Source organism: Girardinichthys multiradiatus, chromosome 7 (assembly GCF_021462225.1).
Source record: "Girardinichthys multiradiatus isolate DD_20200921_A chromosome 7, DD_fGirMul_XY1, whole genome shotgun sequence".
Classification (NCBI taxonomy): Eukaryota; Metazoa; Chordata; class Actinopteri; order Cyprinodontiformes; family Goodeidae; genus Girardinichthys; species Girardinichthys multiradiatus.
The window spans coordinates 42,218,198-42,246,092 of record NC_061800.1 but is presented as its reverse complement, the minus strand read 5'-3'; the positions used below and the strand labels follow the sequence as shown (position 1 = coordinate 42,246,092).

The 27,895-nt window shown below is 44.3% G+C and overlaps 1 protein-coding gene across 1 annotated transcript in view; it reads right to left on the bottom strand.

Annotated features, from left to right (window-relative positions):
* The window catches only part of LOC124871631 (heat shock 70 kDa protein 12A-like), a 79,626-nt gene that overhangs the window by 18,752 nt on the left and 32,979 nt on the right, over positions 1-27,895 (bottom strand). Inside the window, exons 3-5 of the mRNA XM_047371089.1 lie at positions 20,996-21,331; positions 13,425-13,523; positions 7,604-7,927 (exon numbers count right to left, since the gene is read on the bottom strand). Coding sequence (XP_047227045.1) covers positions 7,604-7,927; positions 13,425-13,523; positions 20,996-21,331 — 759 coding nt within the window. The remainder of the gene's footprint in view (positions 1-7,603; positions 7,928-13,424; positions 13,524-20,995; positions 21,332-27,895) is intronic.

Below are 27,895 nucleotides of genomic sequence, written 5' to 3'. Positions count from 1 at the left end.
TTGGGTTCTATTTCGTATAGGCTTCGCCCTTTAAGGCTATCGCTAGTGGGTTTATCCCTTCGCGCGCAGCGCAGCACTGAAAACTTTAGTCCACGCCCACCTGCTGTGTGGGCCCCACCCCGGTCCGTATAAATTACGGTGAGACCGGACAAACGGCTCCCATTTTTCTTCAGCGACAGCTTAAGAGCACTGATTCAAGAAAACCATGGCTAGCGTCGGCACTATCCGCCTCTGCCCGGCTTGTAACACCGGCTACATCATGAGTTATGACATGCATGCCATCTGCGAGGGCTGCCTTGGTTCTGATCATGCAAGCCTGGCCTTGACCCCGCAGTCCACCTGCCCTTCCTGCAGGCGTCTGCCTCTGGAAGAGAAGCAACGGCGGCTAGCCATTTTCTCCCCGCTAGAAGGGGAATTCCCCGTAGCGGACCAATGCTCCCTCGATGAGGCATTGGACATCTTTGGTGTTGGGCGGGAATCGGACGATTCCGCCCCAGAGACAGCAATTGATATCTCCACTCCCTTCCTCCGGACGGAGGACGCGGAGGCAGATGCAAAATCAGTCCAGGCTAAAAACAGGGCCTCCCGATGTCGGCGACCACCCCCTTTCCGGCGATGGGCGCACTTCTTAGCATGCTGCCGGACATCATCGCTAAAGTATCTGAGGCTAAAGGTGTCCCTGTTCCCGCGCCTTTAGCCCAGCTCCTGACTGACGACCTGGCGGGAAAATTCGCCCCAGCTCATTCAACTCGCCGAGATCCGGTTTGGCCCCGTTTTCCGGCGGTAACTGCTTACCTGTCGGGAGCGGCGGCTGAGCCGCTTCAGCTAAAGGCACCGGTCTCCACCTTCACACCTATAACGAGGGTGGAGTCCCTGACGGATCAGGGGTTTCCCCCAGTTCCTGCTCTGGAGCCCGGTCTGTCGGCAGTTTTTGGGGTTAGGTCGGCCCGGCGCGTTGGACGATGGCCTGTGCCCCCCTCCCCCAGTGATCAGATCACGGACAGGCTGACTGATCGCTGCCACCAATGTGCCGCTCAGGTCACTGCAGCGACCAACAACACCGCCTTCCTGGCCTACGTCATCTCCAAGAAGGCTCAGGAGATGGAGCTGCCTCCGGAGGATGTAGAGGTATTCTGCAATCTCGCAGACACCATCCTCAACCTCGGTGCGGCGTTGGCCTCCCGCATCGCTGCCTGGCATACCTGCTACAGCGACAGATGTGGCTTCGGCTCTCCTCCTCCATCCCTGAGGATTTTAAGAGGGAGTTACTGGAGGGACCGATCAGTCCGGATGGGCTGTTCGGTCCTCATTTCCAGTCCGTGCTGGGCCAGATGCAGACCTCTCAAGAGGAACTTGAGCGGGTCAAGAGACATGGGTCTCTTAATCGCTCTGGTTTCCGGTCGTCCCATACCACCGGCCACTGGCGGGATCGCCGTGATCAGCGGCAGCAGCAGAGACGCTCCACGGCCGCTGCCGCAGCTCCCCGAGTTCCTCCGCCCACTGCTCCGTCTACTCAGCTGCAGCAGCAGTGCAGAGGTCGTCAGTTGGCGTGCGCCTGGTCCAACCCGCCACAGGAGCCACGGCGGAGATTTAAGAAATGACTGGTGGGGGGGGATGTGTGTAAAACTATTGATTGTTTTGAAATAAAACACATACATTTCTCTAAGAGCAAGTTTCCGTTTTATTCCGGCTCAGCCAGATCGTACGATCTCGCTGTGCTTTCCTCACACACATTCCCCACTCCTAATGAGACGGCCCCTTTTAAACGGCCGTTTAAGAGGCCCCACGATCTCACAGTTTCAAAGCATGACTCCACGAGAGCATCCTATGCTGTTCCGGTAGAGCCACGCTCGCTGCCTTCTCCCTCCTGTCCTCCCCAGCTGTCAGTGGGTGAGATCACAGAGGATGAACAACAGCAGCTCCCTACGAAGCGGCGCACCAGTGATGCCCCCGCTCAACACCGAGCTGCGAGCCTGGGTGAATATCCCCCTGGTGAGGCTGGTTTACAGCCCTTTCGATCCGAGCCCCCCATGGGTTACCTCCGGTCAGATTCCGAGTCGGGTAACGGCGGTAGGGGCTCTAGCCTGGCTCGTATCCATGAGCACCATGGCACCACAGATAAATGCGCGCCCGCTCTCAGAGCATCACTGAGTGGTGGTGCGTATGTTCCCTGGACAGGTGGATGGACAGACTGATCAGCAGAGGTTACACGCTGCAGTTCCTGTCTCCGCCCCCATCGTTCAGAGGGATTTTGGAGACAGTCCTGTCCTCCCCGGAGCAGAGCTCCGTTCTCATGTCAGAACTGCAGGAACTCCTGATAAAAAACGTCATTTCCAGGGTTCCTCGCGGAGAGGAAAACACGGGGTTTTATTCTCGATATTTTCTGGTTTCCAAGAAAACAGGAGGAATGAGACCGATTCTCGATCTGTCCCTGTTCAACAAAGCGATCATGGAGAGACGTTTCCACATGCTGACAGTCAGACAGGTGATGGAGAACGTTCACCAGAATGACTGGTTCACCTCCATAGATCTGAAGGATGCTTATTTTCACATCCCCATCATCCCGAAACACCGCAAATATCTGCGTTTCGCTTATCAAGGGATCTCATATCAATACAACCGCCTGCTGTTCGGTTACTCTCTCGCCCCACGCAACGTTCTCCAAATGTGTGGAGACAGCGTTGCACCGCACCTGCGCTCGGCAGGGATGAGGATCCTCTTTTATCTGGATGACCTGCTTTTGCTGGCTCGGTCCAGAGAGGAAGCAGTGGTACAGACAAAGGTGCTGGCCGCACATTTGACAGTTCTGGGGTTTTCAATAAACTGGCAGAAAAGTTCTGTTTTCCCATCCCGGATGATCGTTTATCTGGGGGTGGAGTTAAACTCAGCCACAATGAGAGCCCGGCTCTCTCAGCCGAGAACAGACGCGCTGTCAGCGCTTCTCCTCCGTGTCAAACCTCACAGCGTAGTGACAGCTCTGTCACTTATGCGATTACTGGGAATGATGTCAGCGGCTCACGTGGTTGTTCCGCTGGGTCTGCTTCATATGAGACGTCTTCAGAGATGGTTCATCCACCTGCGCATAGATCCTGTGCGTCAGAAGAGGCGGATGATCTCAGTCCCTCCTTCAGTGGGACCCGACCTGGCCCACTGGGGAAATCCCCGCATCCTGTCAGAGGGAGTTCCCCTCAGCAGATCTGCATCACTCGTCTCAGTGTTCACAGACGCATCCCTGTCGGGATGGGGAGGAACGTGTCAGTCTCAGGCGGTGGGAGCACAGTGGCCAGACCACATGTCTCTCCACATAAACGTGCTGGAGCTTCTCACAGTGTGGAAGGTGACACAGCATTTGCTCCTCTGCTGCAGGATCAGCATGTTCTGATCCACACAGACAACAGAGTGGCAGCAGCCTACATAAATCGCCAGGGAGGTGTGCGCTCGGCTCAGCTGCTAAACATTTCCAGGCGGCTGCTGTGCTGGGCGCGCATGAACCTGCTCTCCATCAGAGCAGTGTACATCCCCGGCGTCCTGAACAGAGGAGCGGACATCATGTCCAGAGGTGGTCCTCGTCCCAGGGACTGGAGTCTCCACCCCGAGCTGATTGTTCAGATCTGGAGCAGATTCGGGAAAGCAGCAGTGGATCTTTTCGCCACACGGGAGAACGCACAATGCCAGTTGTGGTTCTCACTGAGCCCACGGGAGGATCCACCGTTAGGAGTGGACGCCTTTGCTCACAGCCCGTGGCCGAAAATGCTCCTTTATGCCTTTCCACCAGTTCCGCTGATCCCGCGGCTCCTGGACCATATCCGAGAGGAACAGCTCTCAGTGATTCTCGTAGCTCCCGAGCGCAAAAGCGTGCCATGGTTTCCGAGCCTGCAGCAGCTGGTGTCAGGTCGCCCGTGGCAGCTGCCCTGGAGAGAGGATGCACTCCTCCAGGCAGGAGGGGCAATCAGGAGCGTCCCGGAGTTAGGTCAACGTCTCTGGGTCTGGCCGCTGAACGGGAGCGCTTAGAAGGGCTGGGTCTCCCGCACGATGTGGTGCGCCCGATTCAGGGCGCACAAGCCCCCTCTACCACAGCGTCATACGCATCAAAGTGGGCAGCTTTTCAGCGCTGGTGTGCAGAGAAAGGCGTGGAGCCTTTTTCATGTCCATTAGGCTGCGTGCTGTCATTCCTCCAGCAGCTGATGAACAGAAATTTAGCTTTCAGCACCATTAAAACTTATGCTGCAGCTATTTCTTCCTGTCTTGAGGGTTTTGGTGACAGAACGGTCTTTAACCACCCGCTGATGAAGCGTTTTCTGCGGGGTGTACGTAGACACAGACCCGTGTCACGCCCTTTAGTCCCTCAGTGGGATTTAGTGCTCGTCCTGCGCGCACTGGTTAAAGCCCCATTTGAGCCCTTAGATCAGGCTCCACTAAAACTTCTGTCTTTTAAAACAGCCCTGCTGTTAGCTCTGACATCTGCGAAGAGAGTGAGCGATTTATCTGCGCTCTCTGTTGCTCCTTCTTGTCTCAGAATACGAGCCGACAGCAGCTCAGCTGTGCTGCGTCATAACCCTGCTTTTACACCTAAAAGCATCACGAGTTCGTTCAGATTGAGAGTGATAACTCTGGATGGTTTTTATCCTCCTCCTCATAACTCTGAAGAGGAGGCCACCTCTCATCTCCTCTGTCCCGTGCGCGCGCTTTCATGTTACGTGGCGCACACGGCTGCACAGCGCCGCACCCAGCGTCTGTTCGTGCATTACAGAAAAACTCTGCAGGACGTCCTCTATCTGTCCAGCGCCTCTCACATTGGCTGTGTGAGGCTATTTCACAGGCTTATATTTCCTCTGGATTGGATCCTCCAGAGAATCTCAGAGCTCATTCAATCAGGGGGATTTCATCCTCCATGGCTCTGCATGGAGGAATGACAGTGGAGGACATTTGCACAGCAGCCTCATGGTCATCTCCATGCTCATTTATTCGTTTCTACCTGCGAGATGTGTCAGGTTTCTCCATGACTCATTCTGTTCTCAGGGTTCTGACAGAATGACTGTTATTTCGTTGCATTTATTATTGAGTCACCCTTCCTGCATGCAGACGCAGGGTGTCGTAATATTATTATCAGCCACTGTTCGTGACTTATGATGTTATTATCACTGCGGCTGTATTCATTAAGCCTCCGTGTGAACAGAGGTTATTATCCTCTGTTGTGTTGTTTGTGGCACACGAGGTTGTTCTGCTGCATCATTACGCATGATCCAGCTGCTGATCTGTCTCCACGTTCCCTCATGGAGATTTTTGACCTGCTCTGCTCATCGTTACACTGTTACAGTTCGTAACCTTCATTTTCCAATTACAGCAGCAGGTCTGTTATCTCAGCCTTTCCCTGACCAGATATTCTTCTCTGGTCATTGTGATGCGCAAGACGCTTGGAGTGCGCAATTACGCATTCAGAAGGCTGATTTTTGGTGTCATTAGGCGAGCAGATGTTCAGTTGTGGTCTGGATGGACCCAGTGAGGCATAGACTACATCCTGCTTCGCCTTTAACCCACTAGCGATAGCCTTAAAGGGCGAAGCCTATACGAAATAGAACGTTGGTTACGTACTGTAACCCCAGATTCTATGAGTATAGGCGCAGCCCTTTAAGCTCTGGGCCTCACTGGTCCCGGAATGGCTGAAGAAAAAGCTATTTGGGAGCCGTTTGTCCGGTCTCACCGTAATTTATACGGACCTGGGTGGGGCCCACACAGCAGGTGGTGGGCGTGGACTAAAGTTTTCAGTGCTGCGCGCGAAGGGATAAACCCACTAGCGATAGCCTTAAAGGGCTGCGCCTATACTCTGGGGTTACAGTACGTAACCAACGTTGTTTACTCTGCTGAGTGTTAATCAGATCAACAAACCCTGCTCTGCGTTTGCTAACTCCAGCTCTGTTACTCCCTGAAGGTTGTTATCAGCAAACCGTGCTCTGGATAAATCCTCTGTGGTTCTGGCTCTTACCCTGTTGGCAGTCAGCAAACCCGCTTACTGAAAAACCCGCTGTGGTTCAACTTCCTGCCTAATGGTTAACACTTCAATGAATTTACCTCAGTCCAAGGACCGCTCTGGATCCACAAGATCTGAATGCAAGATCGCTTCCCCTGCCCTGCCTGTCCACCCTCCAACGTTATTCACCATCTGGAGGAAATCGCTCGAACAGCACGTTTGCCTGTCAGCCTCAGTCTCTGTGGCTTGTTCACATCTCCCCAGAACCAATACACTCCTCTACAAGTAAGCTTGTAACTCTTATCTTTAACATTCAGAACCACCTCCTGAAGCCTGCTCCTGACACTACCAGAAACACGATTTCAATAAACTTGTTTAAACCTTTCCTGCCTCTCAGGTGTGCTGCTCTAGATTCTCCTGGTTCTAAACACATCATGACAGCAACCAAACTTTCATATTGCTGTGGAGAATTATTTTAATTCAAACCGCTGGATGGTTTTTGACCTGATTAGGGTTGTTGCAAAGCATCACACTTGAATTTAAGCTGAGACCTTTAATTAGGCGAATCCATACCTTATTTTTTGTTTTCAGCCATTAGGACAATTAATTGCTGGTTTGCTTTGATTCATTGCCCAGCTGCACAACACAGTGCTGCTTGAGCTTAACGTGACCAACTGCAACACAGTCTTTGTTAGGATTTTAGTTTTTTTTTTCTAGTATTCATGGTTCCACCCATTATGGCAAGCTATCCAGTTTGCAAAGTAGCCTTGAATTGGATTTGGAATCTGGATGGAGCTAAAGATTAGGGTGATGACAGGGAAGCCTTCCAGTCTCAAAGACTTTGAGCTCTTTACCAAAGATAAATTGCCAAAATACGAGTATATATGCAAAAAGCGGTTATAATGAGGGTATGATTATTGTAATGCCAATAACATTTTTTACATTAATTATTGAGAATGGTATAAATCTAATTTCCTGTCAGAAAAAAAAACTACTTAGTTAAATGAAGATAATTTTACATTCCAAACTGCCAGGTGCAGAAATAATTTGAGCAAAACTGTAAATGTCAACAGCTTTGTCATTTGTTCTTAAATTTCTTAAAATCGGGACACAATCTATTGCTTTTTGATTTCTTTTATCCTGCTTCATGTTTTTAGACCAGTTCTGTTTAGGTGATTTACTAGATTTACAGGCCAGTTTAAAAAAATGTGGGTAATCACAGCTCAAGCGGCACATTTGTTTTCATACTTACTACAGTTGGCTTAGATAGGTTTTCCTTGAAATAAAAGTCATTTGGAAACTGCTTGTTGAATATACCCAGGTTATCTCTGTCTAATTAAATGTATTTGATTATCTGTAACAGTTAAGTGTGACAAAAAAGCTGAAATAGACTGAATCTATAAAGGGATAATTACTTTTCCACATAGCTATACTTCAACATATTAAAATATTTGTATAAACCACTCAGAAAAATACTATTTTTATGCCATGTTTTATAATTGGCAGTTATGTTTATTATTACAAGGTTTTTGTTAGTTAGAAGACCGTAATTTGGTAAAATGTATACTGTCTTGTCTAATAGTTTTTCTAAACCTATTATACATAAAATGTGAAACCTACTTGTATAGTACTTACCTCTAACATACAGCAGCACTTGTTTCTTAATCAGGATTTGTCCCCATCTGTTGCTGACGGTGCAGGTGTAGGTGTCTGTATCTCTGTCAGTGGGGTTCTTCAGGATTAAACTGAAGTCTCCAAATTTAAATTGTTCCTTCATCTCTGTTCGGTCTTTGTACTGCCTGTGTTGTTCTTCAAGCTTTTTGGCACCATCCTGATACATATGGACTATCCGTCTGGTGTTGTTTCTCCATGTAACTGTTACGTGTTCAGGCAGACGGACTATCTTTTTACAGGGCAGCTTAACAAACTCCACTCCCGAATCCACCTCCACCTTGTAGACTGAGAGAATACAAACCAAAGAATCAGCTGTGTTGAAAGCAGAGGTGTATAAGATATATCCTCTTTGAGATCTGTGTGGTTAGAGTCTTACACAAGAACCCTTGAAGTTAGGAAAATGCACACTAACAACACACACATTGTGATAAAATCTTCCAATCAAAGGCACAATACACACAAAAGATTCAGTACTATCCACATTTGATTAGGAGCAAGAGATCATCAAGACTACAATCCAAAATAGGAAATGTGGGTATAGATACAGGTTGCATAGATGAATGAATAGATCAATTATGAACCAGACTATCACCTTCTTATGGTCTTGGATTACCCAAGTGCCGTTGTGCAGCTGAACTAAAAGCTTTAGAATAACAAAACATTTATTAGAGGATGAGAGTTTAGGGAAAAATAAAGACACAAATGAAAGTGATACCTCAGCCAGAGCTTAGAGGATGAGCTACATCAAACAGGCCTTCATCCTAAAAAAACACTGCCAACCTTTAATTTTCTAAGAGATGTTCACAAGTAATTTTTTGTAAGTCAAGTGTTTTGCTCCAATTCAGAGTTAATTCTCGAGACTCTCATGACTGAAATAAACATTTCTTTATCAAATCTATGAAATCTAGGTCACCTCTAACCCTGCATAGCTGTATGTTAGGATTCCAAACCTGTACTGTTTTTCTTATACCTCAATTAACATATGAGCATTTAAAAATTATCTAGGGTGAAGGTGGGTTGCCAGTTTGAACCCCCACTCCATTCATCTCAGTCGTTGTCACTTCACCCGGCTTGCATGCTGATGGTGGTCAGAGAGCTCAGTGATTGTATGGCAGCCTAACTTCTGTCAGTCTGCCTCAGGGCAGCTGTGGCTACAGTGTAGCTCACCACTGTCAGTGTGTGAATGTGTGTATGAATGTGTGGATGACTGATTGTAGTGCAAAGCTCTTTAGTGTCCTTGGACTTGATAAAACACTATACAAGTGCCAGCCATTTACCATTTTAATATTAACAGTTATCTTTTTACCTTTTAACATTTAATTCACCATTCAAAACTGGTAAAGGCTGCTTTAGTTTATCTTGAAAATGGATAAAATGTAATATTTACCCTAATATAAATAGGAATAGGCATTAATGCTCTAAGAAAAATAATACAAAAATATTTCACCCTGTTAATGTTGAATTTCTGAATGATTTAAAAGGTCAAATATTGTCCACTCCTTCATTACATGTTAAACTAATTAGGGTTTAGATGGTTTTCTTCACCTTACTATGAGCTGGAGCATTTTTAATAATATTGGAAAGACATTTTCAAAATCAACATTTAAATCGCTTGTTCTCAAATCTAAAGAATTAAGGTGCTAAAAAGTAAGGTATAAATTATAACATAATGTTTGAGACATAGGGTAGTAGGTAAAAAATGTGTTAAATTATTATTGTGATTGTTATTATTTGAAGTTATATCGAACATGAACATATTGTTAGCCATGAGCCATTAACAGCACAAAATAATCCACCATTGGCACTGGCTAAAAATCAAGAATATCCATTCACAGTAAAACCTGCAGAGCAGCTGCAGTCTGGAGTTCACATACCGGCTTCCTTCCAGTTTTCATTGCATGAGATAATAAAAACCATTAAAAGAGAACAAAGTGAGTACACTCATAAGTAGAGTTGTCCAAATTTTGCCCAAAGTGTCAATATTTTGGGTGGCCACCATTATTTACTCCTGGGCATGGAGTTCAGTAGAGCTTCACAGTTCTTCCAGTCCTCCATGATGACATCACTGAGCTGGTGGATGTTAGAGACCTTGTGCTCCTCCACCTTCTGTTTGAGGATGCCCCACATTTGCTAAAGTTGCTCAGGTCTGGAGACAAGCTTGGGCAGTCCACTACCTTTACCATCAATTTCTTTTGCAAGGCAGTGGTTGTCTTGGAGGTGTGTTTGGGGTCGTTATCATGTTGGAATACTGCCCTGCGGCACAATTTCTACAGTGAAGGGATCATGTTCTGCTTCAGCATGTCGCAGTACATGTTGGCATTCATGTTTCCCTCAATGAAGCGTAGCTCCCCACAGCCAGCAGCAGTCATACAGCCCCATACCATGACATTTCCACTACTGTGCTTGGCTGTAGGCAAGACACACTTGTCTTTGGACTTCTTTTCTCACCTGGGTGTCGCCACACAAGCCTGAACCAAACAAGTTTATCTTGGTGTCAGACCACAGGACATGGTTCCAGTAATACACGTCCTTAGTCTGCTTGACTTCAGCAAACTGTTTGTAGGCTTTCTTGTGCCTCGTCTTTAGAAAAGGCTTCCTTCTGGGGACACAGCCATGCAGACCGAGCATTGTACAGTGTCAGGCTGGCTCCTTCACATGGTGTTTTATAGCATTGCTACGCAGATGACAGTCAGATTTACGTCCCTCTTAAAATATGAAATGCATTAATCTGCTTCTTAGGTGTTTTGAAGACCGGATGATACCTAATTTTGGGTGAAGTCGCTTGTCCACCGATACAACTGAGACGGATGGAGCAGGGGTTTTAACCAGCAATCCACCGGCTACAAGAGGAACCTCTACTACCGTTGCCACTGTCGCCACCGTTAGTAAGCAGTCTGTGAGGAATTTGGGGGTCAAATTAGACAGCCAGTTCAGAGTCATTAAAAGCAGTTTTGTCATTTAAGGCAACTGGCTAAAATGAAGCCCATCCTCCCAAGGAGGCACATTGAGACAGTAATCCATGTCTTTGTCACTATCCGGCTGGATTACTTGGTTAGTGGGTCCTCTATGGACCAGCTGCAGAAGGTTGTTTCTTATTTTTGATTCTCTCAATAAATTGTGTTTTTGTCCTGTGTGAGCCATGTTTTAATTTGCCTCTGTACAGCACTTGTTCCACTATGGTGTTTAAACTGCTCTATAAATAAAGTTGGATTGGATTGGAAAAATGCTCATTTATGAAATATGTAGTTACTCTGAGAAAAGTTGCAATTTCACTGCTCTATCCAACAAGGACATTACGTAGAGAGAAACTGTCTGCACCTAAACGTCTAGGACAGGGGATTTCAAAGCGGGAGAGTTAGCCCCTTCTCAGAGAGTAAATGGACAACAGCACTCCCCTCAACTAAAATATTGCTATTATTTCTGTTACAATTTTTTGTGTTGAAATACTTAATGTTTCTTTAAAAAATGTTGTACACTTTTATTTTAGTCATGAGTCTGCTTCTTTTATTTGTACAGGCAGGGACAGTTTCAGATTTGGAGCATTGTCAGCTCCAAAGGCGGCATTTTGTCAAGGGCGGCACAAGCGCCTGCCCCTGGCCTAGCAATCCCCCTCAAAAACATAAAATGCATTATTTCATATAGCCTGTCTAGCCTACACATCGTTTCCTATTACCCACTTGCAGGGAACGGGCACCATCCGCTGGGTGCAGTGGGTGTAGCTGGCTGCTAAGATCTGGCAGGTTCAAAAAAAGGGGACGGTAAGTCAAAACAACTTAGGCCTTAAGTAATCCACCTTCCTTAGTGTGTACAGATTTGTTTTGTATAATTTTTTGGGATAACTTAGCACTTCACTCCAGTGCTAATTACACACATGGACAATGGACAAAGAAGGTCAAAGCCATCAGGTGCTCAGTTTAAGAAAGAGAGAAAAGAAGAAACGAGCAAGAGATAAAGGTATGCAGCTGTGTTTTCTCTTAGCATGAAAGGTGTTATATATGCTATAGCCTATTGCAAGAAATTATTATTTTTAATTTGTAACGTTAGATGATAACTGTTTTTTAAGTTTAGCTGTTTAGGACGACATTTGGTTTTCAGCATCAAACATTTCTGTTTTAAAGATAAATATTTTTCTAAAACTAAACTACTGCATATGAAAGTAATATTAGGCTGCACAGTGACACAGTTGGTAGCACTGTTGCCTTGCAGCAAGAAGGTCCTGGGTTAAATTCCCAGCCTGGGGTCTTTCTGCGTGGAGTTTGCATGTTCTCCCCGTGCATGCGTGGGTTCTCACCGGGTACTCCGGCTTCCTCCCGCAGTCCAAAGACATGCCTGTTAGGTAAATTGGTAACTCTAAATTGCCCTTAGGTGTGTGCGTGGTTGTTTGTGTGTTGCCCTGCAATGGACTGGCGACCTGTCCAGGGTCTACCTTGCCTCTCGCTCACAGACTGCTGGAGATAGGCACCAGCTTCCCCGCGACCCACTATGGAATAAGTGGTAGAAAATGACTGACTGACTTAGTCAAATGGTAAGTTCCTAAAAACACATTTATTTATTGTAAATACTGCATCTTTTCAGCTCTTTATTCTACTTAGGAAGAAACTATTTTCATTTTGCCTACTAAAAATTATAAATAAAACATTTAGGAGCACAGTCTGTTGTTCTCCACTGAGCATGTGAGCCAGTAGTGCAGTCTTTACTATTAAACACTTTCTGTAGAGGAAAAGGTGTTAATTTGTGGTTTTTAAAGTGAACATAGGTGTGCAGCGCTGGTGCTGTAGGGGTTAAGCACGTAACCGTGTGCAGAGGCTATAGTCCTTGATGTGGGTGTCTCAGGTTCGAGTCCCAGACCTGGAGACCCTTGCTGAATGTATCCCCTTCTCTTTGCCCTCTTTCCTGTCTACCTACTGTAGAAAAATGAAAGATAAAGGTCTCTAGTGTCACAAAAAAATACTCTTAGCATGAACTAACATTAGTTATTAATAACTGCATACATATGGTATGTATGTATTGCCTTGAGTAAAACTGTATCCTTGTTTAATTTGTTTAGTTTATATATTACATGTTACATGTAGTATTGAGAAAAATAAAACTGTTAACTAGTTAATAGTCCACCTGTGATTAATTACTATGATTTATTTGTTATTAATACTTTTCAACAAGTCAGGGCTGTATGTTTCAAATCACAAGATATGAAAGTGAAGAGGGAGACTTCATTTTGCTCTTTCTACTACGTCCTTCCAGCACCAGGGGATGCATTATATTTTCCTAGTTTATGAAGCAACACTTTTTTTCTGTCTATATGTAGAACTGGCTGAATCAATGACATGTAATGTGGTGATCTGAAGTCTTTTAATGTGTTTAATTTATGATTAAAAGCTGTAACTGAACAGAAGGACCAGATATGTTTTACATCATGATGCAGATCCCACCTGAAGAACTCTGTTGCCCCATAGGGGACGTGTGTTTCACACTTTGAAAAGCCTTGAGCAAGGAGATTGTACTTTGCATACTGTGTTATTTGCGTACAATTATATGTATTTGTGCTGCATTCATTGTTTGGATTTTCTAAAATAATTCTGTCTGGTTAAGTCTGGTATCGTATCACATGGTCTCTCATCCCTGAATGCTGTCATTTGTAATTTCAGTTTTTGTTACTTTTTTCTCTGTTCGTCAGCTTGGAACCAATAAATTTGTTCAACCACTAGAATAAATGTATAAGAAGAAGACTCAAAGAACCTTAACAGGAGCCATTAGCATTGTTGCATTTGTAAATAAAACTCACCTGACTGGAGATATTGCCGGAAGAGAAATAAAAGGCCTCCAAAAACAAGATTAAGGACCAGAAGAACCAGGAAACCTTTAGCCCACGACGTAAATTTTTCTGTTGACAAACAGAATTTGGTTAGATCTCAGAAATGATTGCACATTACTGAGCTCTAGAATTTGTTCTGAAAACCTTATTACCAAACATGTCTTTTTTTCTCTTTATTTACATCTAAGTTAATTTTTAAAATACTAGATTTGTGCTCTTGGTTTGTTTATTATTTATTTGTCAGAGAGAACATTAATCTCACAATGAAAACTAAGCTAAAGCTACTTTCTGCCTGCGGTTTCTGGGCAAGTGTGCACAATAAAACAATTCACAATACAAAAATTACCATTAGCTCATGAATAAAAATACTGTGCTCGTATTTCATATACAACAAAAACACATTTCCTAAAAATATTAATTGGCCTAAATTAATTAATACTAAAAATACTAGGTACAAATATATCAATAATAAATAATAAGGAATAAAAGGTAAACACAGCATTAGCAGTTATGTTTGCACAGTTGATTATTGATAATGTATTTTTTTTAGATTTTGAGAAAATGCAGACTGTTTGGAATCTGATTCTATTGTTTGATGGATTTGAATGAAAAGGCTGATTGTGTAAAGATAGAACATATTTTTGGGATGACAGTTTTTATGTGAAATAGACCTAGATGTCTGAGTTGTTTGGTTGGAACATAGTTGAATGAATTTCTTTAATAAAGGATGAGCAACATTATTAACAACTTTGAAAATCATTCTTAAATTTGAATAATGTAGCAATTAGGTTATCAAAACTTAGCATATTGTATTTATTAAGAGTATTACAATGGTGATAATGAAGTATTCTTTATTGTTCTTTGTAAGTGAAATGCTCTTTATTGAATAATTTGGGTTTCATCTGAAATGACACAAAAATATAAACAGAGACAATTGTAAATGGACATTACGCTGTGATATTCTGTCCCAGAAAACACATTTTACGTTAAAATTCCCTGAATAGTCAAAAAACAGAAGAGTTCCCTGATACATTTAGGGTGTATTCACACCAGGAAAGTCCTTTGGTCCACTTGTTTGGTCCGGACCAAAAGCGAACTTTATTTTTTTCATTTGGTGCGGTTTGTTTTCACATTGTACTTTGTGCAAGCGAACTATTACTTGTAAACAAAGCCACGTGGGTGACGATCATTGCTCCCATTGGACAGAAATGATGGGGGCGGGACAGAGCACAGACCCGGAAATGTAGGAAAACATCTGTAGATGTGCTGCGTGCAGCACCTCTGTTCTGCATATTTGTGCTGTTATTAAAGCTGCAATATTATTGTGAGAAGAGCAGCTCATTCAACACAGACTTTGAGACGTTCTATTTATAATGTTGGAACCCCGTCGAAGAATGCGTGCTGAACGCCGACGTTCTCTACGTGCCTTGTCCCACAACAAGCCAGTAGTGTTGCTAAGCAACACACATCTTATCAGGTATGATTACCTTACAACACACACCTTTGCTACCGGCTACGGTGGCTTTTTATGTCCAAAGAGACGTACACTTTTTGTAGTTGGTTCGGATCTGGGCCGGTTTGTATTCAGAACATAAGCGAACCGCACCAGAGTCTGTTTGGAAGAAGCCCAGACCACCTCAAAAAGTGGGTCTCGGTCCGGTTGTTTGGTCCGGACCAGGGTTCGCTTCAGTGTATTCACACTTGCACAAAAGGTCCGGACCAAGGGGGGAAACGAACTCTGATCCATTTTAAGCGGACCAAACGTGGCAAGTGTGAATACACCCTTAATGTCCAACACACATTTGGTCCGCTTTAAACGGACTAGAGTTTGTTTTCCCCGTTGGTCCAAACCTTTTGTGCAGGTGTGAATATACTCAAGCGAACCCTGGACCGGACAGAGACTTCCAAACGGACTCAGGTGCGGTTCGCTTATGGTCTGAATACGAACCGGCCCCGATCTGAACCAAATACAGAAAACGTATGTCTCTTTGGACTTAACAAGCCACCGTAGCGGGGTGTACGTTGGACTGAAATCATAACTGATTAGCTGTATGTTGCTGAGCAATGCTACTGCATGTTGTGGGACAGGGCACATGCATTTTCCGACGCCGTTCCAAAATTATAAATAGAACTTCGCAAAATCTGTGTTGAATGAGCTGCTCTTTACTTTCACAATAATATTGCAGCTGTAATAATGGCACAAATATGCAGAACAGAGTTACTGCCCGCAGCACGTCTACAGATGTTTTCCTAAATTTTTTGCTCTGTCCCGTCCCTGTCATTTCTGTCCATTGGGAGCAATGATCATCACCCGCGTGGCTTTGTTTACAACAGTTCACTTGCAAAAAGTACAATGTGAAGGCAAACAGCCCAAGCAAGCGGACTGAAGGACTTTCCTGGTGTAAATACATTCTCAAGTCATCCAAAAAAGAGGTTTGTTCTGTCAGTGGGTTGCCGGTTCAAACCCCTGCTGAGTCTGTCTCAGTCGTATTCTTGGACAAGACTCTTTACCTGCCTTGCCTGCTGATGGTGGTCAGAGGGTTCCTATTTTATGGCACCCTCACTTCTGTCAGTCTGCCTCAGTGCACTGACAGTGTATGAATGGGTGTATGACTGATTGTAGTGTAAAGTGCTTTGGGGTCCCTGGGGACTTGATAAAGCACTTTAAAATTTCAAGTAATTTGCCATAAGTGCTATTATCAGGATTTTTGCTGCATTGGTGATTGAATAATTGAGTGAGAGTTAAGCTAACAAAACATGCCAGCAATGAAATACTTTAGAAACTGGTCAAGCAATAGACTGAAGAGTAAAGCACAGGCAGGAAGTCCAGAGACCCAAAATAGTGGAAATATGAAGTATAAATGCATCTGAATATGAATTTATCCAAATTTGAACAGTGCATAACTGCTCTAAAAATGAATTTTCCTCTGTCCTATGTTTTGCAAGTGTATTGTGTGCTCCAATGTCCAATGCAGAATGTGCACTCTTCCTCCTGTGTTGTTTTCCCTTGTCTTGTGCCTGACAATCAAAGCAGCCAATTGCAGCTATGCTTACTTTCAGAGCTATCATAGAGGTATGCGCAATGTACGAAAAAGTGCAAAGCCCCTGTGTACATCACAAGTATCGCACAAACAATGCGGTTTCATGCAGCATAATTCCAGGCAGAAGCAAGACTCAATTAACTTTCTTTTCCCTAGCCCTACCTTAAACTCTACCTGACATATAGGGTTAGATGATAATTGGCCAAAACCCTGGCAGACCCAGAGGTCACCACTGATTATTAGTCCTGAAATTCTGTCTTAGTTCTAGCTATGAGCTGGTACAAGGACAGTACTGCTGCCCCTACTGACTATGCAACCAGCATTGGGAACTAAAACAGATTCTAGCTTGTAGAAAACAACAAAATACAAAATGTAATCTCTAAAAATCACCTTGACCTTCCCCTGAGGACAATAAGCCTTTTGCCAGGTCCGCACCACCACACAAAACTGCAAGAGCCCCCAAGACCATCCCAACACCATGAGGTATGAAAGGTGCTCTGTAAATAACTTATTTTGATTGATTGATTGTTGTCCCCAGATAAATGATATATCTACAGTTTAGGAACGTTACAGTTCAGGCTTTGTGTCTTGAAGATTAAATCTTGGCTAAATTCAGCCACAGTTGAGGGTTTTTGAGCATGAATTGTGTTTTTAAGGTCATGCCACAGCATCTCAAACGGATTCAGGACAGGACTTTGGGTAGGCCATTCCAAAGGCTTCACTATTTTTCCCTAGCCATTCAGGGGTGGACTTGCTACTGTGCTTGGGATATTTGTCCTCCTGCAAAACACAAGTGCGCTTCAGATGAAGGTCACATACACATGGCCTGGCATTCTTCTTCAGAATGTTTTGGAAGACAACAGAAATCATCATTCAATTTACCACCGGCTCCTGAGGCAGCAAAACAGCCCCAGACTATCACACTACCACCACCATATTTTACTGTTGATATGGTGTTCCTTTTCTGAAATGCGATTGTACTTTTATGCCAGATGTAATGTACCTTCCAAAAAGTTTAACTTTTATCTAGTCAGAGTATTCTTCCAAAACGTTTGGGGATCATCAAGATGGCTTCTGGCACAACTCAGAAAGGGCTTTACGCTCCTTTTGCTCAGAAGTGTTTTTTTCTTGGAATGCCGCCTTGCAGTCAATTTTTGTCCAATTTCCTATGATGGAGTCACTGACCTTAAGTGAGGCAAGTGAGGCCAGCAGTTGTTTTAATGTTACTCTGAAGACTTTATTGTGTTCCTGGGAAGGTTCCCCGCTGTTCCATGTTTTCTCCATTTGCGGATAACAGCTGTCACTGATTTGCTGGAGTCCCACAAATGATGTCTAATTTTTGAGAATATTTTAGTCTACTCCACTTTGTCAAGCAAGTCCTTTTTAAATGTGTTCTTGATTGACAACAGGTGTGGCAGTTATTAGGCCTGGGTGTGGCTAGAGAAATTAAACTCAGCTTTACAAAGATGTCATTAATCACAGTGATATCTGTTTTAACAAGTGGTGCAATCATCCTTTCACACATGGCCATTCATGTTTGGGTTTTTTCCCTTCATAATAATCACTTTCATGTCAACACCGCATTTTGCATTTTCCTGTTTTATTTTTGTCTAGCATTTAAATTTGATGTGAACCATTTGACAAAACATACAAACACATGAGGATACTTTTTGCCTTGTTGGTTCACCCGCACTGGTTTAAATAAACTTTTAAATGTCCATGGTCTGTCATTACTGGGTCCTTTACTGAATTTTTATGCCAAAGGGCTTTGACTAAGACTTTGCAGGCCTTAATATGTTAAGAACTGCACAAAGAAGGTGTGTCTAGGGCCCAAGAAGATGTAGCAACCAGGGACATTATTCTGAATTATCTTACATGAGGACATTTTTGGGCGGTGGAAGGAGTACTTCCAAGATCTCCTCAATCCTGCCGTCACGAATTCCCTGGTGGAAGCAGAGCCTGGGGACTTGGGGTTGGACTCTTTCATCACCCAGGCTGAAGTCACCGAGGTGGTTAAAAAGCTCCACGGTGGCAGGGCTTCGGGGGTGGATAAGATCCGCCCTGAGTACCTCAAGTCACTGGATGTTGTGGGGCTGTCATGGTTGACACGCCTCTTCAACATTGGGTGGCGGTCTGGGACAGTGCCTCTGGACTGCCAGACTGGGGTGGTGCTCCCCCTTCACAAGAAGGGTGACCGGAGGGTGTGTTCCATCTACAGGTGGATCACACTCCTCAGCCTCCCTAGTAGGGCCTATGCCAGGGTATTGGAGAGTCCGACCGATAGTCGAACCTCGGCTTCAGGAGGAGCAGTGTGGTTTTCGTCCCGGCCGTGGAACACCGGACCAGCTCTATACCCTCTACAGGGTACTCAAGGGTTCATGGGAGTTTGCCCAATCAGTCCACATGTGCTTTGTGGACCTGGAGAAGGCATTCGACTGTGTCCCTCATGATGCCCTGTGGGGGGTGCTCCAAGAGTATGGAGTCGGGGGCCTGCATTGCCAGCACTAAGTTGGACCTGTTCCTGGTGCATGTTGGACTCCGGCAGGGCTGCCCTTTGTCACCAGTCCTGTTCATAACTTTTATGGACAAGATTTCTAGGTGTAGCCAAGAGCCGGAGGGGGTCTGGATTTGAGACCAGTGGATTTTGTCTCTTCTTTTTGCTGATTACGTGGCTTTCAATATAGCATGTGAAAATTTTATCCTCCACTTAAAATACAAACTTCTCCTTTCTGGGAGAATATAGATGCATGATAGGTTTTAAAAGATTGCAACAGAATGGACCACAAGACATCTGGCTCAATTTCCTGGGTAATGAGCAGAACAAAATCTCTTAGCCCTATGTTCACTTCACCCTCATGGAATAGACTGCTACAGTCAAACAGAAAACAACTACTGAGAGTTATTGAAACTATACAAGGGTTGGACAATGAAACTGAAACACCTGGTTTTAGACCACAATAATTTATTAGTATGGTGTAGGGCCTCCTTTTGCGGCCAATACAGCATAAATTCGTCTTGGGAATGACATATACAAGTCCTGCACAGTGGTCAGAGGGATTTTAAGCCATTCTTCTTGCAGGACAGTGGCCAGGTCACTACGTGATACTGGTGGAGGAAAACGTTTCCTGACTCGCTCCTCCAAAACACCCCAAAGTGGCTCAATAATATTTAGATCTGGTGACTGTGCAGGCCATGGGAGATGTTCAACTTCACTTTCATGTTCATCAAACCAATCTTTCACCAGTCTTGCTGAGTGTATTGGTGTATTGTCATCCTGATACACGGCACCGCCTTTAGGATACAATGTTTGAACCATTGGATGCAGAATGGTTCGGTAGTCCTTGGCCCATCTAGCACAAGTATTGGGCCAAGGGAATGCCATGATATGGCAGCCCAAACCATCACTGATCCGCCCCCATGCTTCACTCTGGGCATGCAACAGTCTGGGTGGTACGCTTCTTTGGGGCTTCTCCACACCGTAACTCTCCCGGATGTGGGGAAAACATTAAAGGTGGACTCATCAGAAAACAATACATGTTTCACTTTGTCCACAGCCCAAGATTTGCGCTCCTTGCACCATTGAAACCGACGTTTGGCATTGGCATGAGTGAGCAAAGGTTTGGCTATAGCAGCCCGGCCGTGTATATTGACCCTGTGGAGCTCCCGACGGACCGTTCTGGTGGAAACAGGAGAGTTGAGGTGCACATTTAATTCTGCCGTGATTTGGGCAGCCGTGGTTTTATGTTTTTCGGATACAATCCGGGTTAGCACCCGAACATCCTTTTCAGACAGCTTCCTCTTGCGTCCACAGTTAATCCTGTTGGATGTGGTTCGTCATTCTTGGTGGTATGCTGACATTACCCTGGATACCGTGGCTCTTGATACATCACAAAGACTTGCTGTCTTGGTCACAGATGCGCCAGCAAGACGTGCACCAACAGTTTGTCCTCTTTTGAACTCTGGTATGTCACCCATAATGTTGTGTGTATTTCAATATTTTGAGCAAAACTGTGCTCTTACCCTGCTAATTGAAACTTCACACTCTGCTCTTACTGGTGCAATGTGCAATCAATGAAGACTGGCTACCAGGCTGGTCCAATTTAGCCATGAAACCTCCCACACTAAAATGACAGGTGTTTCAGTTTCATTGTCCAACCCCTGTACGTGGTTCTGCAGGCAGCTGTTGTATCAAGGAGTGGATTTGGCCTTTCACACAATGCTTTTCTATACAGGCTATATTTGTTTAATGAATTGAAACAGTGAGGAATTTGTGTATTTTTTTATACTTGAGGTTAAATTAAACTAAATGTTGGAACCTTGAAGAGATCAGATCATTTCTGTTGTGTCTTGATTAAAGAAAGCTAGAATTAAAAATGCATAGATTTTAATGCAAGAGAAACATTATGTTAAATTACCTCCTTAACCATTCAAAATGGTCAAATGTATCAGAAATGTTTCCCAAGTTGCACAGTTTAACTAATGGATACCTTTAACACTGACCTTTGATATATTGAAGTACTACCTTCTGCCTGACAATGTCACTTTTCCTGTAGATGGTGCAGATGTAGACTCCACTGTCTCTCTCAGTTGGGTATCTGAGGGTCAGACTCAGGTCTCCGCGTTTTACTAGCTCTTTACTCATTCTTGTACGTTCACAGTAAACCTTGTCTTGCTCTTTAACTTTGTTGCTGCCATTCTGATAGACATAGACAATCATGAATTCTGGCTCAGAGCGAATCCACTCCACCATGGTGTCCTCCTCCAAATCAGCTGTTGTTTTACAGGGTAGTATTGCAGACTCCACTCCCTCTTTCACCTTTACCTCCTCCTGTTGAACTGAGAAAACAAAAATGTAAAGACAATTTTACATGACAGGAAAAGCATACAGCTTTTTAGTATAACAATGGCCACCAGTGGGATCTAGATCGACAAACTTTATCGGTTTATTATTTTACTTAGTACCCCTACACATAGCCCATTCTAAAATGGCCAAACTCTAACACTCAGTAGTTTAATCTAACCTTCCCAACAACCCCCCACCATTTCAAACCCTTTGTGAAGGTTCTTGAGACGACATGTGTTGTGGATTGGTGCTATATAAATATAACTGAAATGAATTCTCCCCTGTAGAAAACATCAGAGGATACTGTGATAGCATATTCTAAAATGCTTTTGTCCTTCTGATGTGACGCTCTGTCTGGCCTGACAAAAGCTTTCACCTTCCTTCCTGCTCCCTCTTGCTGGTCATCTCCACTGTATTTACAAGCTCACTTTTGTGAAGTGCCTTGAGACAACATGTGTTGTGAATTGGCACTATATAAATAAACTAAACTGAAACTGAACTAAAAGGGAATGATTATCACAGAGGAGCCAAGATGTCTAGGAGGGAATTAATTTAATTCTCACCTCTGTTATTCCTAGAGGGGGAACAGCAGACTATCATTAATTTGTTTACCAAGCTTGGATTAAACTTAAAAAACAAATTATAACAAAATACCCAGATTCAACATTTTAAATTTCTACAAAATTAAAAGGTCCTACTAATTAAATTGAAAGCTTAAATTTAAAAACTTTTCTTCTGAGGACAAGAGTGTTCTAGGAATGTTTCACCTTAGAACATACAGCGTAAAGGACGTCGCTGTGTGCGGTTGAGCAACGGTTCAGTCCATGTCCTCTCCCTTGGTGGTTGAGATGATTGCACAATGATCAGTGGCTCACCTGGTGGTCAAGTGAGGCTCTCCTGGCCAATTGGTTAGGAGACCTTAGGCAGTCAGAGGGCCAGAAAGCTCTGAACTCCTGTGGAGACGTCTGCGGGTTTTAAGGAATGTTCCCCCATTACCCAAGCGGCGCATAATGGGCAAGACGGGTTCTAAGGAAACACCTCCTCCTCCTCGGGGAGAAATGTTTGACTACATGGTAAAAACATATGGACCAAAAAGCAGAGTGCATCAATTAAGGGGTTTAAGAGTTAAAACTTTCCGGGAGGAAGTTTCTTTTGTCTTAAATTTTGCAATCAGTCGGAAAAGAAGGTAAGAGTGAAAAGGGAGATTAGAGATGGGGAAAAAAAAGTTGTTTTAGAAAGGAGCACAGCGTGATCTGGAAGGAAAATGAGGGAAGACAGAGAGAGTAGAGTTCGAAGGAAATGGTATGTGGACAACTGACTGACTGACTGATAATATTTCTGTGTGCAAAATCTGAACCTATACTAAACTTTTTTTCTTCTGCCTCTTACACACACACACACACACACACACACACACACGGGATTTGAGTGCAACCTCCGTGCTTTTGAGTCTGGACATTAGACACCTGCCCTCCCCATGGCCACTCCACCAGAGACGCTTCTTCATCATGGCCTGAAAGAGAGAGGGCCTGCCTGCCTGCTGCAAATGACAGTGTGAGTTTCCACCAGAGTGAAACTCAGAAGAAGTTTGGCCAAAAGCCCCAATCCCACTGAGATGGGCAACAATCCATGCTGTTTGCCAGACCCAGAAGAGCGTTACAGTGGACTCATCTTGAAAGCACATCTTATGCGGGGAAAAGAGAAACAGGCCGGAGCAAAGTTCTTTCTCCCCCCTGTAGAAGTTAAAGTGGTTGTGAAAGGAGTGAATGTCCCGCTAACAGACCGGGGAAGGGCCTGGGTTTTGGAACTGATAGAGGACTGTGTGCTATGACAGTCTGACTCTGGAGCGATCAAGAAACTGAGGGGTGTTAATGTACAAACACACACATTTGCATATATCTTTTCCTGTTTTCGGCAATGAAGAACGCTTATTAAGCGCTGCTCATGTGACACGCTTGCTTGACAGACATAGCGGGTTAAATAGTTACTTTAGGTTTAGAAAATTCACTTCAAAAGGGTGCTAACTCATTTGATACTTTCCAGTTAATTCTTTTAGAGAAACAAGTTCTCTTTCGTCGTAGAATATTCAGGGTCAATTATTCTAGTTATTAATAGTTATTAAACAGCAGAGGAAGTTACAACATTCAATTCAATTCAAAAATACGTTATTAATCCCAAAGGGAAATTAAATGTTGTTGTAGCTCATATTATGCAGGTTTCTTCAAAGAGCCGTTGTAGATGCTGATGGCTGTGGGCAGGAAGGATCTCCTGTAGTGCTCCGTCTTACAGCAGATCTGAAGAAGCCTCTGACTGAAGACTCTGTTGCTGTAGGACAGTCTCATAAAGAGGATACTCAGGGTTCTCCATAATGTTCTTCATTTTATGAAGAATCAGTCTTTCCACAATGATCTCCAGAGGTTCCAGAGGAGTCCCCAGAACAGAGCCAGCCTTCTTTATTAGCTTGTTGAGCTTTTTTAAGTCCCTGGCTCTGATGCTGCTACCCCAGCAGATGATGGCAGAAGAGATCAGACTCTCCACAACAGACTTATAGAAGATCTGCAGCATCTTGCTGCAAACACCAAAGGACCTAAGCTTCCTCAAGAAGTACAGTCTGCTCTGTCCCTTCTTGTAGATGGCTTCACAGTTGCATCTCCACTCTAGTCTGTTGTCCAGGTGAACACCGAGGTATTTATACTCCTCCACCACCTCCACTTCTTCTCCCATGATAGAAATAGTTTTTGACTTATTCCTGTTTCTCTTAAAATCTACAATCATCTCCTTTGTTTTAGTCACGTTCAACATGAGATGATTGTTTCCACACCATGCCACAAAGCGGTCCACCACCATCCTGTACTCAGCTTCTTGTCCATCTCTGATTCACCCCACGACTGCAGAATCATCCGAGTATTTCTGCAGATGACAGGAGTCTGTCTTGTACTGGAAGTCTGAGGTGTACAGAGTGAAAAGGAACGGTGAGAGTACAGTCCCCTGTGGTGCTCCTGTACTGCTGACTACCTGGTTAGACTCACAACCTTTCAGTCTCACAAACTGTGGTCCGTTTGTCAGGTAGTCTTTAATCCAGGAGATTGTTGAGGCCTCCACCTGAGTCTTCTGGAGTTTCTGACAAAGCAAATCAGGTTGGATTGTATTAAATGCACTGGAGAAATCAAAGAACATGATCCTCACAGTGCTACTGGCTTTGTCCAGATGACAGTGGGTTTGTTCAAGCAGGTGTATGATGGCATCTTCAACTCCAACTCCACAGCGATAAGCAAACTGAAGGGGGTCCTGATGGTTTACTGTTTGCTTACTCAGGTGGGCCAACAGGAGTCTCTCTAGGACCTTCACGATGTGGTATGTCAGGGCAACAGGTCTACAGTCATTGAGGACTGATGGGTGAGTTTTCTTTGGTACCGGAACAAGACAGGAGGTCTTCCACAACACCGGAACCTTCTTCTGGGCCAGGCTAAGGTTGAAGAGGTGCTGCAGAATCCCACACAGCTGCTCTGCACAGGCCTTCAGGACTCTAGGGCTGACATGATCTGGACCTGCAGCCTTATTCTGATTCAGGTTCTCCAGTTGCATCTTCACTTAACTTCTTGAGACACACAGGTGGAAGGGGGAAGCAAAGGAAGCATCAGCATCTTCTGATATGGTTGAAGGCAAACATGTAGAAGCAGAAGAATCTAGGGCTGAGGTGGAAAATAAAAAATTTGAGGTGTTACTGGACAGCTGTGGGTCCTGTGGGTCAAAGGAAGGTGGAATGTCTGTTTGGCTGTGAGCAGGAGAGGAGGATGCAAAGCTTGTTTCTGAACTGAACCTATTGAAGTGTTCAGTTCATTGGCTCTGTCCAGACCTCCATCGGTCTGATCATCCTTCTGCTTGAAGCCTGTGATCTTCTTCATCCCTGTCCACACATCTCTGATATTGTTTTGCTGGAGCTTGCTCTCCAGCTTCTTCTTGTACACCTCCTTGCTGTCTCTTATCTTGACTTTAAGTTGCTTCTGTAAACTCCTCAATAATTTTCTGTCTCCCTCTCTGAAGGCTCTTTTTTTCTTGTTAAGCAGGTCCTTCAGGTCACTGGTGATCCAATGTTTGTTATTGGGGAAGCATCTCACGGTTTTGGTGGGGATGATGTTATCCACACAGAAGTTTATATAGTCGGTTACACACTCAGTCATGGCATTGATGTCCTCTCCGTGTGGCTGGCATTGTGCGTCCCAGTCTGTAGCCTCAAAGCAACCTTGCAGAGCTTCTTCAGTTTCCTGTGACCATTTCCTCACAGTCCTCTTTATTACAGGTTGTCCCTGAACAAGGGGCTTATATTTTGAGCAGAGAAAAACAAGATTGTGATCTGATTTGCCTAGAGGAGGTCTTGCTGTAGAGATGTATGAGTCCTTGACATTTGCATAAAACAAATCCAATGTTTTGTTTTCTCTGGTAGAGCAGCTGACAAACTGTTGAAACGTTGGAAGTGTAGCAGAGAGTGAAGCATGGTTAAAATCACCAGAAATTGCCACAAAAGCATTGGGGTTTTGTGTCTGTAGCTTAGCAACAACTGAGCTGATGGCATCACATGCAGTGTCGGCAACAGCGGAAGGTGGAATGTAAACTGTTGCCAAAATAACACTGGTGAACTCTCTGGGTAAATAATATGGACGAAAACTTACTGCCAACAGTTCAATATCTGGACTGCAGAGATGACACTTCACAGTAACATGTCCTGGATTACACCATCTGTTGTTCACAAGTACTGCCAGTCCACCTCCTTTACATTTGCCGCTCCTCTTTAAATCTCGGTCTGCTCGGATTGTTAAAAAGCCCGGCAGAGAGACACTGGAGTTGGGGATATGATCCTTCAGCCATGTCTCAGTAAAACACATAATACTGCATGCCCGGTACTCTGGCTGGGTCCTTTGTAGGGCTTGGAGTTCATCCAACTTGTTTCCCAATGATCTCACATTGCCCATCATAATCAACAGAAGAGATGGTTTGAACTTCCTCCTTCTCTCTCTTCTCTTAGCTCCTGCTCTGTATCCACGGCATCTCCTTTTCAACTCATCAGGGATTTGGGGTTGTAGTTGAAGTATTATTTGAGCTTGTGAGATATTAATCAGCTGCTCCTGATTGTAAGAAACAACCCCGTTGCCATGGCAATGCATCATAACAAATGTCCAAAAATAGAAAGTATTAGGAAAAATCCTCCAAGCTGCACAGCATCTGACACCGGAGAGGACAGTTGTCCAAAAAAAAAAAAAAAATCAACTCCACCACAAGAAGAATAGTTCCCAAAAAAGAATAAATCAGAATCAAAAGTAACAGAGCTACTCCAACCTGCTGCCACCTTGAGCGGCGCAATTCTAGGCATCTTGAAACATCTTGAAAACTCAGCAGTAACCATGTGTTTCTATGTCATTCTCAGGACAGATCTCATGAAGGAGCATTTTCAAAATCCAACACACGCGTAACACCTGATGGGTCTCCTTCAGGCATTGTTTTCTGTTGTCAGATTTTGTATCCTGTAAATCTAATGGGTAGAGACCTCATTAAAACAGGCTTAGTTTTACTGCAGATGGTCTTCATACAGTCTCTGATAGAGTACTTACAGTGGGGTGCAGTTTTTGTCCACAATGCTATCTTACGCTTATGGAAAGTACAAATTCATTGTTTTTCACAGCTGCTGCTGGGAAGAGGTTATATTAGCTGTTTTCCTTCCCTCTTCTGATTCATGCAGCGTGTTGATTAACACTGGACCTTATATCAGGTCCTGAAAAAAACTATGAAAGACTTGGTTCTGCAGTTTCTTTCTGTTGGATGGGTGCAAAAACTTGTTATCACTCATGTAAAAACTTTGTGTTGCAAGGCACCTGCACTATGCCTTCCTCCCTGTGTGTGTGAGATCATTTCTATCTCTGCGTGAACCAGCCTCCTTTCTGTCTCACACTCATACACCCTGTCTGAACTGTCTGTTGAATTGTGTATATAAATAAAGAGATAGGGTGTCAAAACTTTGTAGTTTCACTGCAAAGTGGGCTACCCTTGCTGCAAGTAACTGACTGTATCGTTCTTACCTCTGAGTTGACTAAATAATACCTAACATTTATTGGTCCTTCGAGCCGGATTAATTCAATAACCTTATTTCTCTTTGCTTTAACAGTGACTCTGGGATCCGTGGGGGAAGCCTGACGTCGAGTGAAGCACCGCTGCACAGCCTCCATTAGCCGGAGTGGCTGAAAGTCCCGGTGTGTGTGAATTCACACCTGGCCAGTGGGTTATCGCCTTCCTCGACACGGGGTGACTCTCACAGGGTCCAGAGAGTCACCAAGAAGTCAACTCCGAGGTGAGACAGTTTTAAAATACAGTTCATAGGAAAAGTACTTAACAGTCATTGGTAGTGCGTCGCCGGTAAGGACGCTGCATTGGGAAGGTTTTATTCCACCGTGAAAGGAATAGTGACAAATTTGGTACAATCCCGCCGTGAAGGGGATTAAAGAAAACGACTGAGGATTATTCCCCTGCGAGGGAATAGAGTAAGCGCTATATAAATAAAAGAAGAA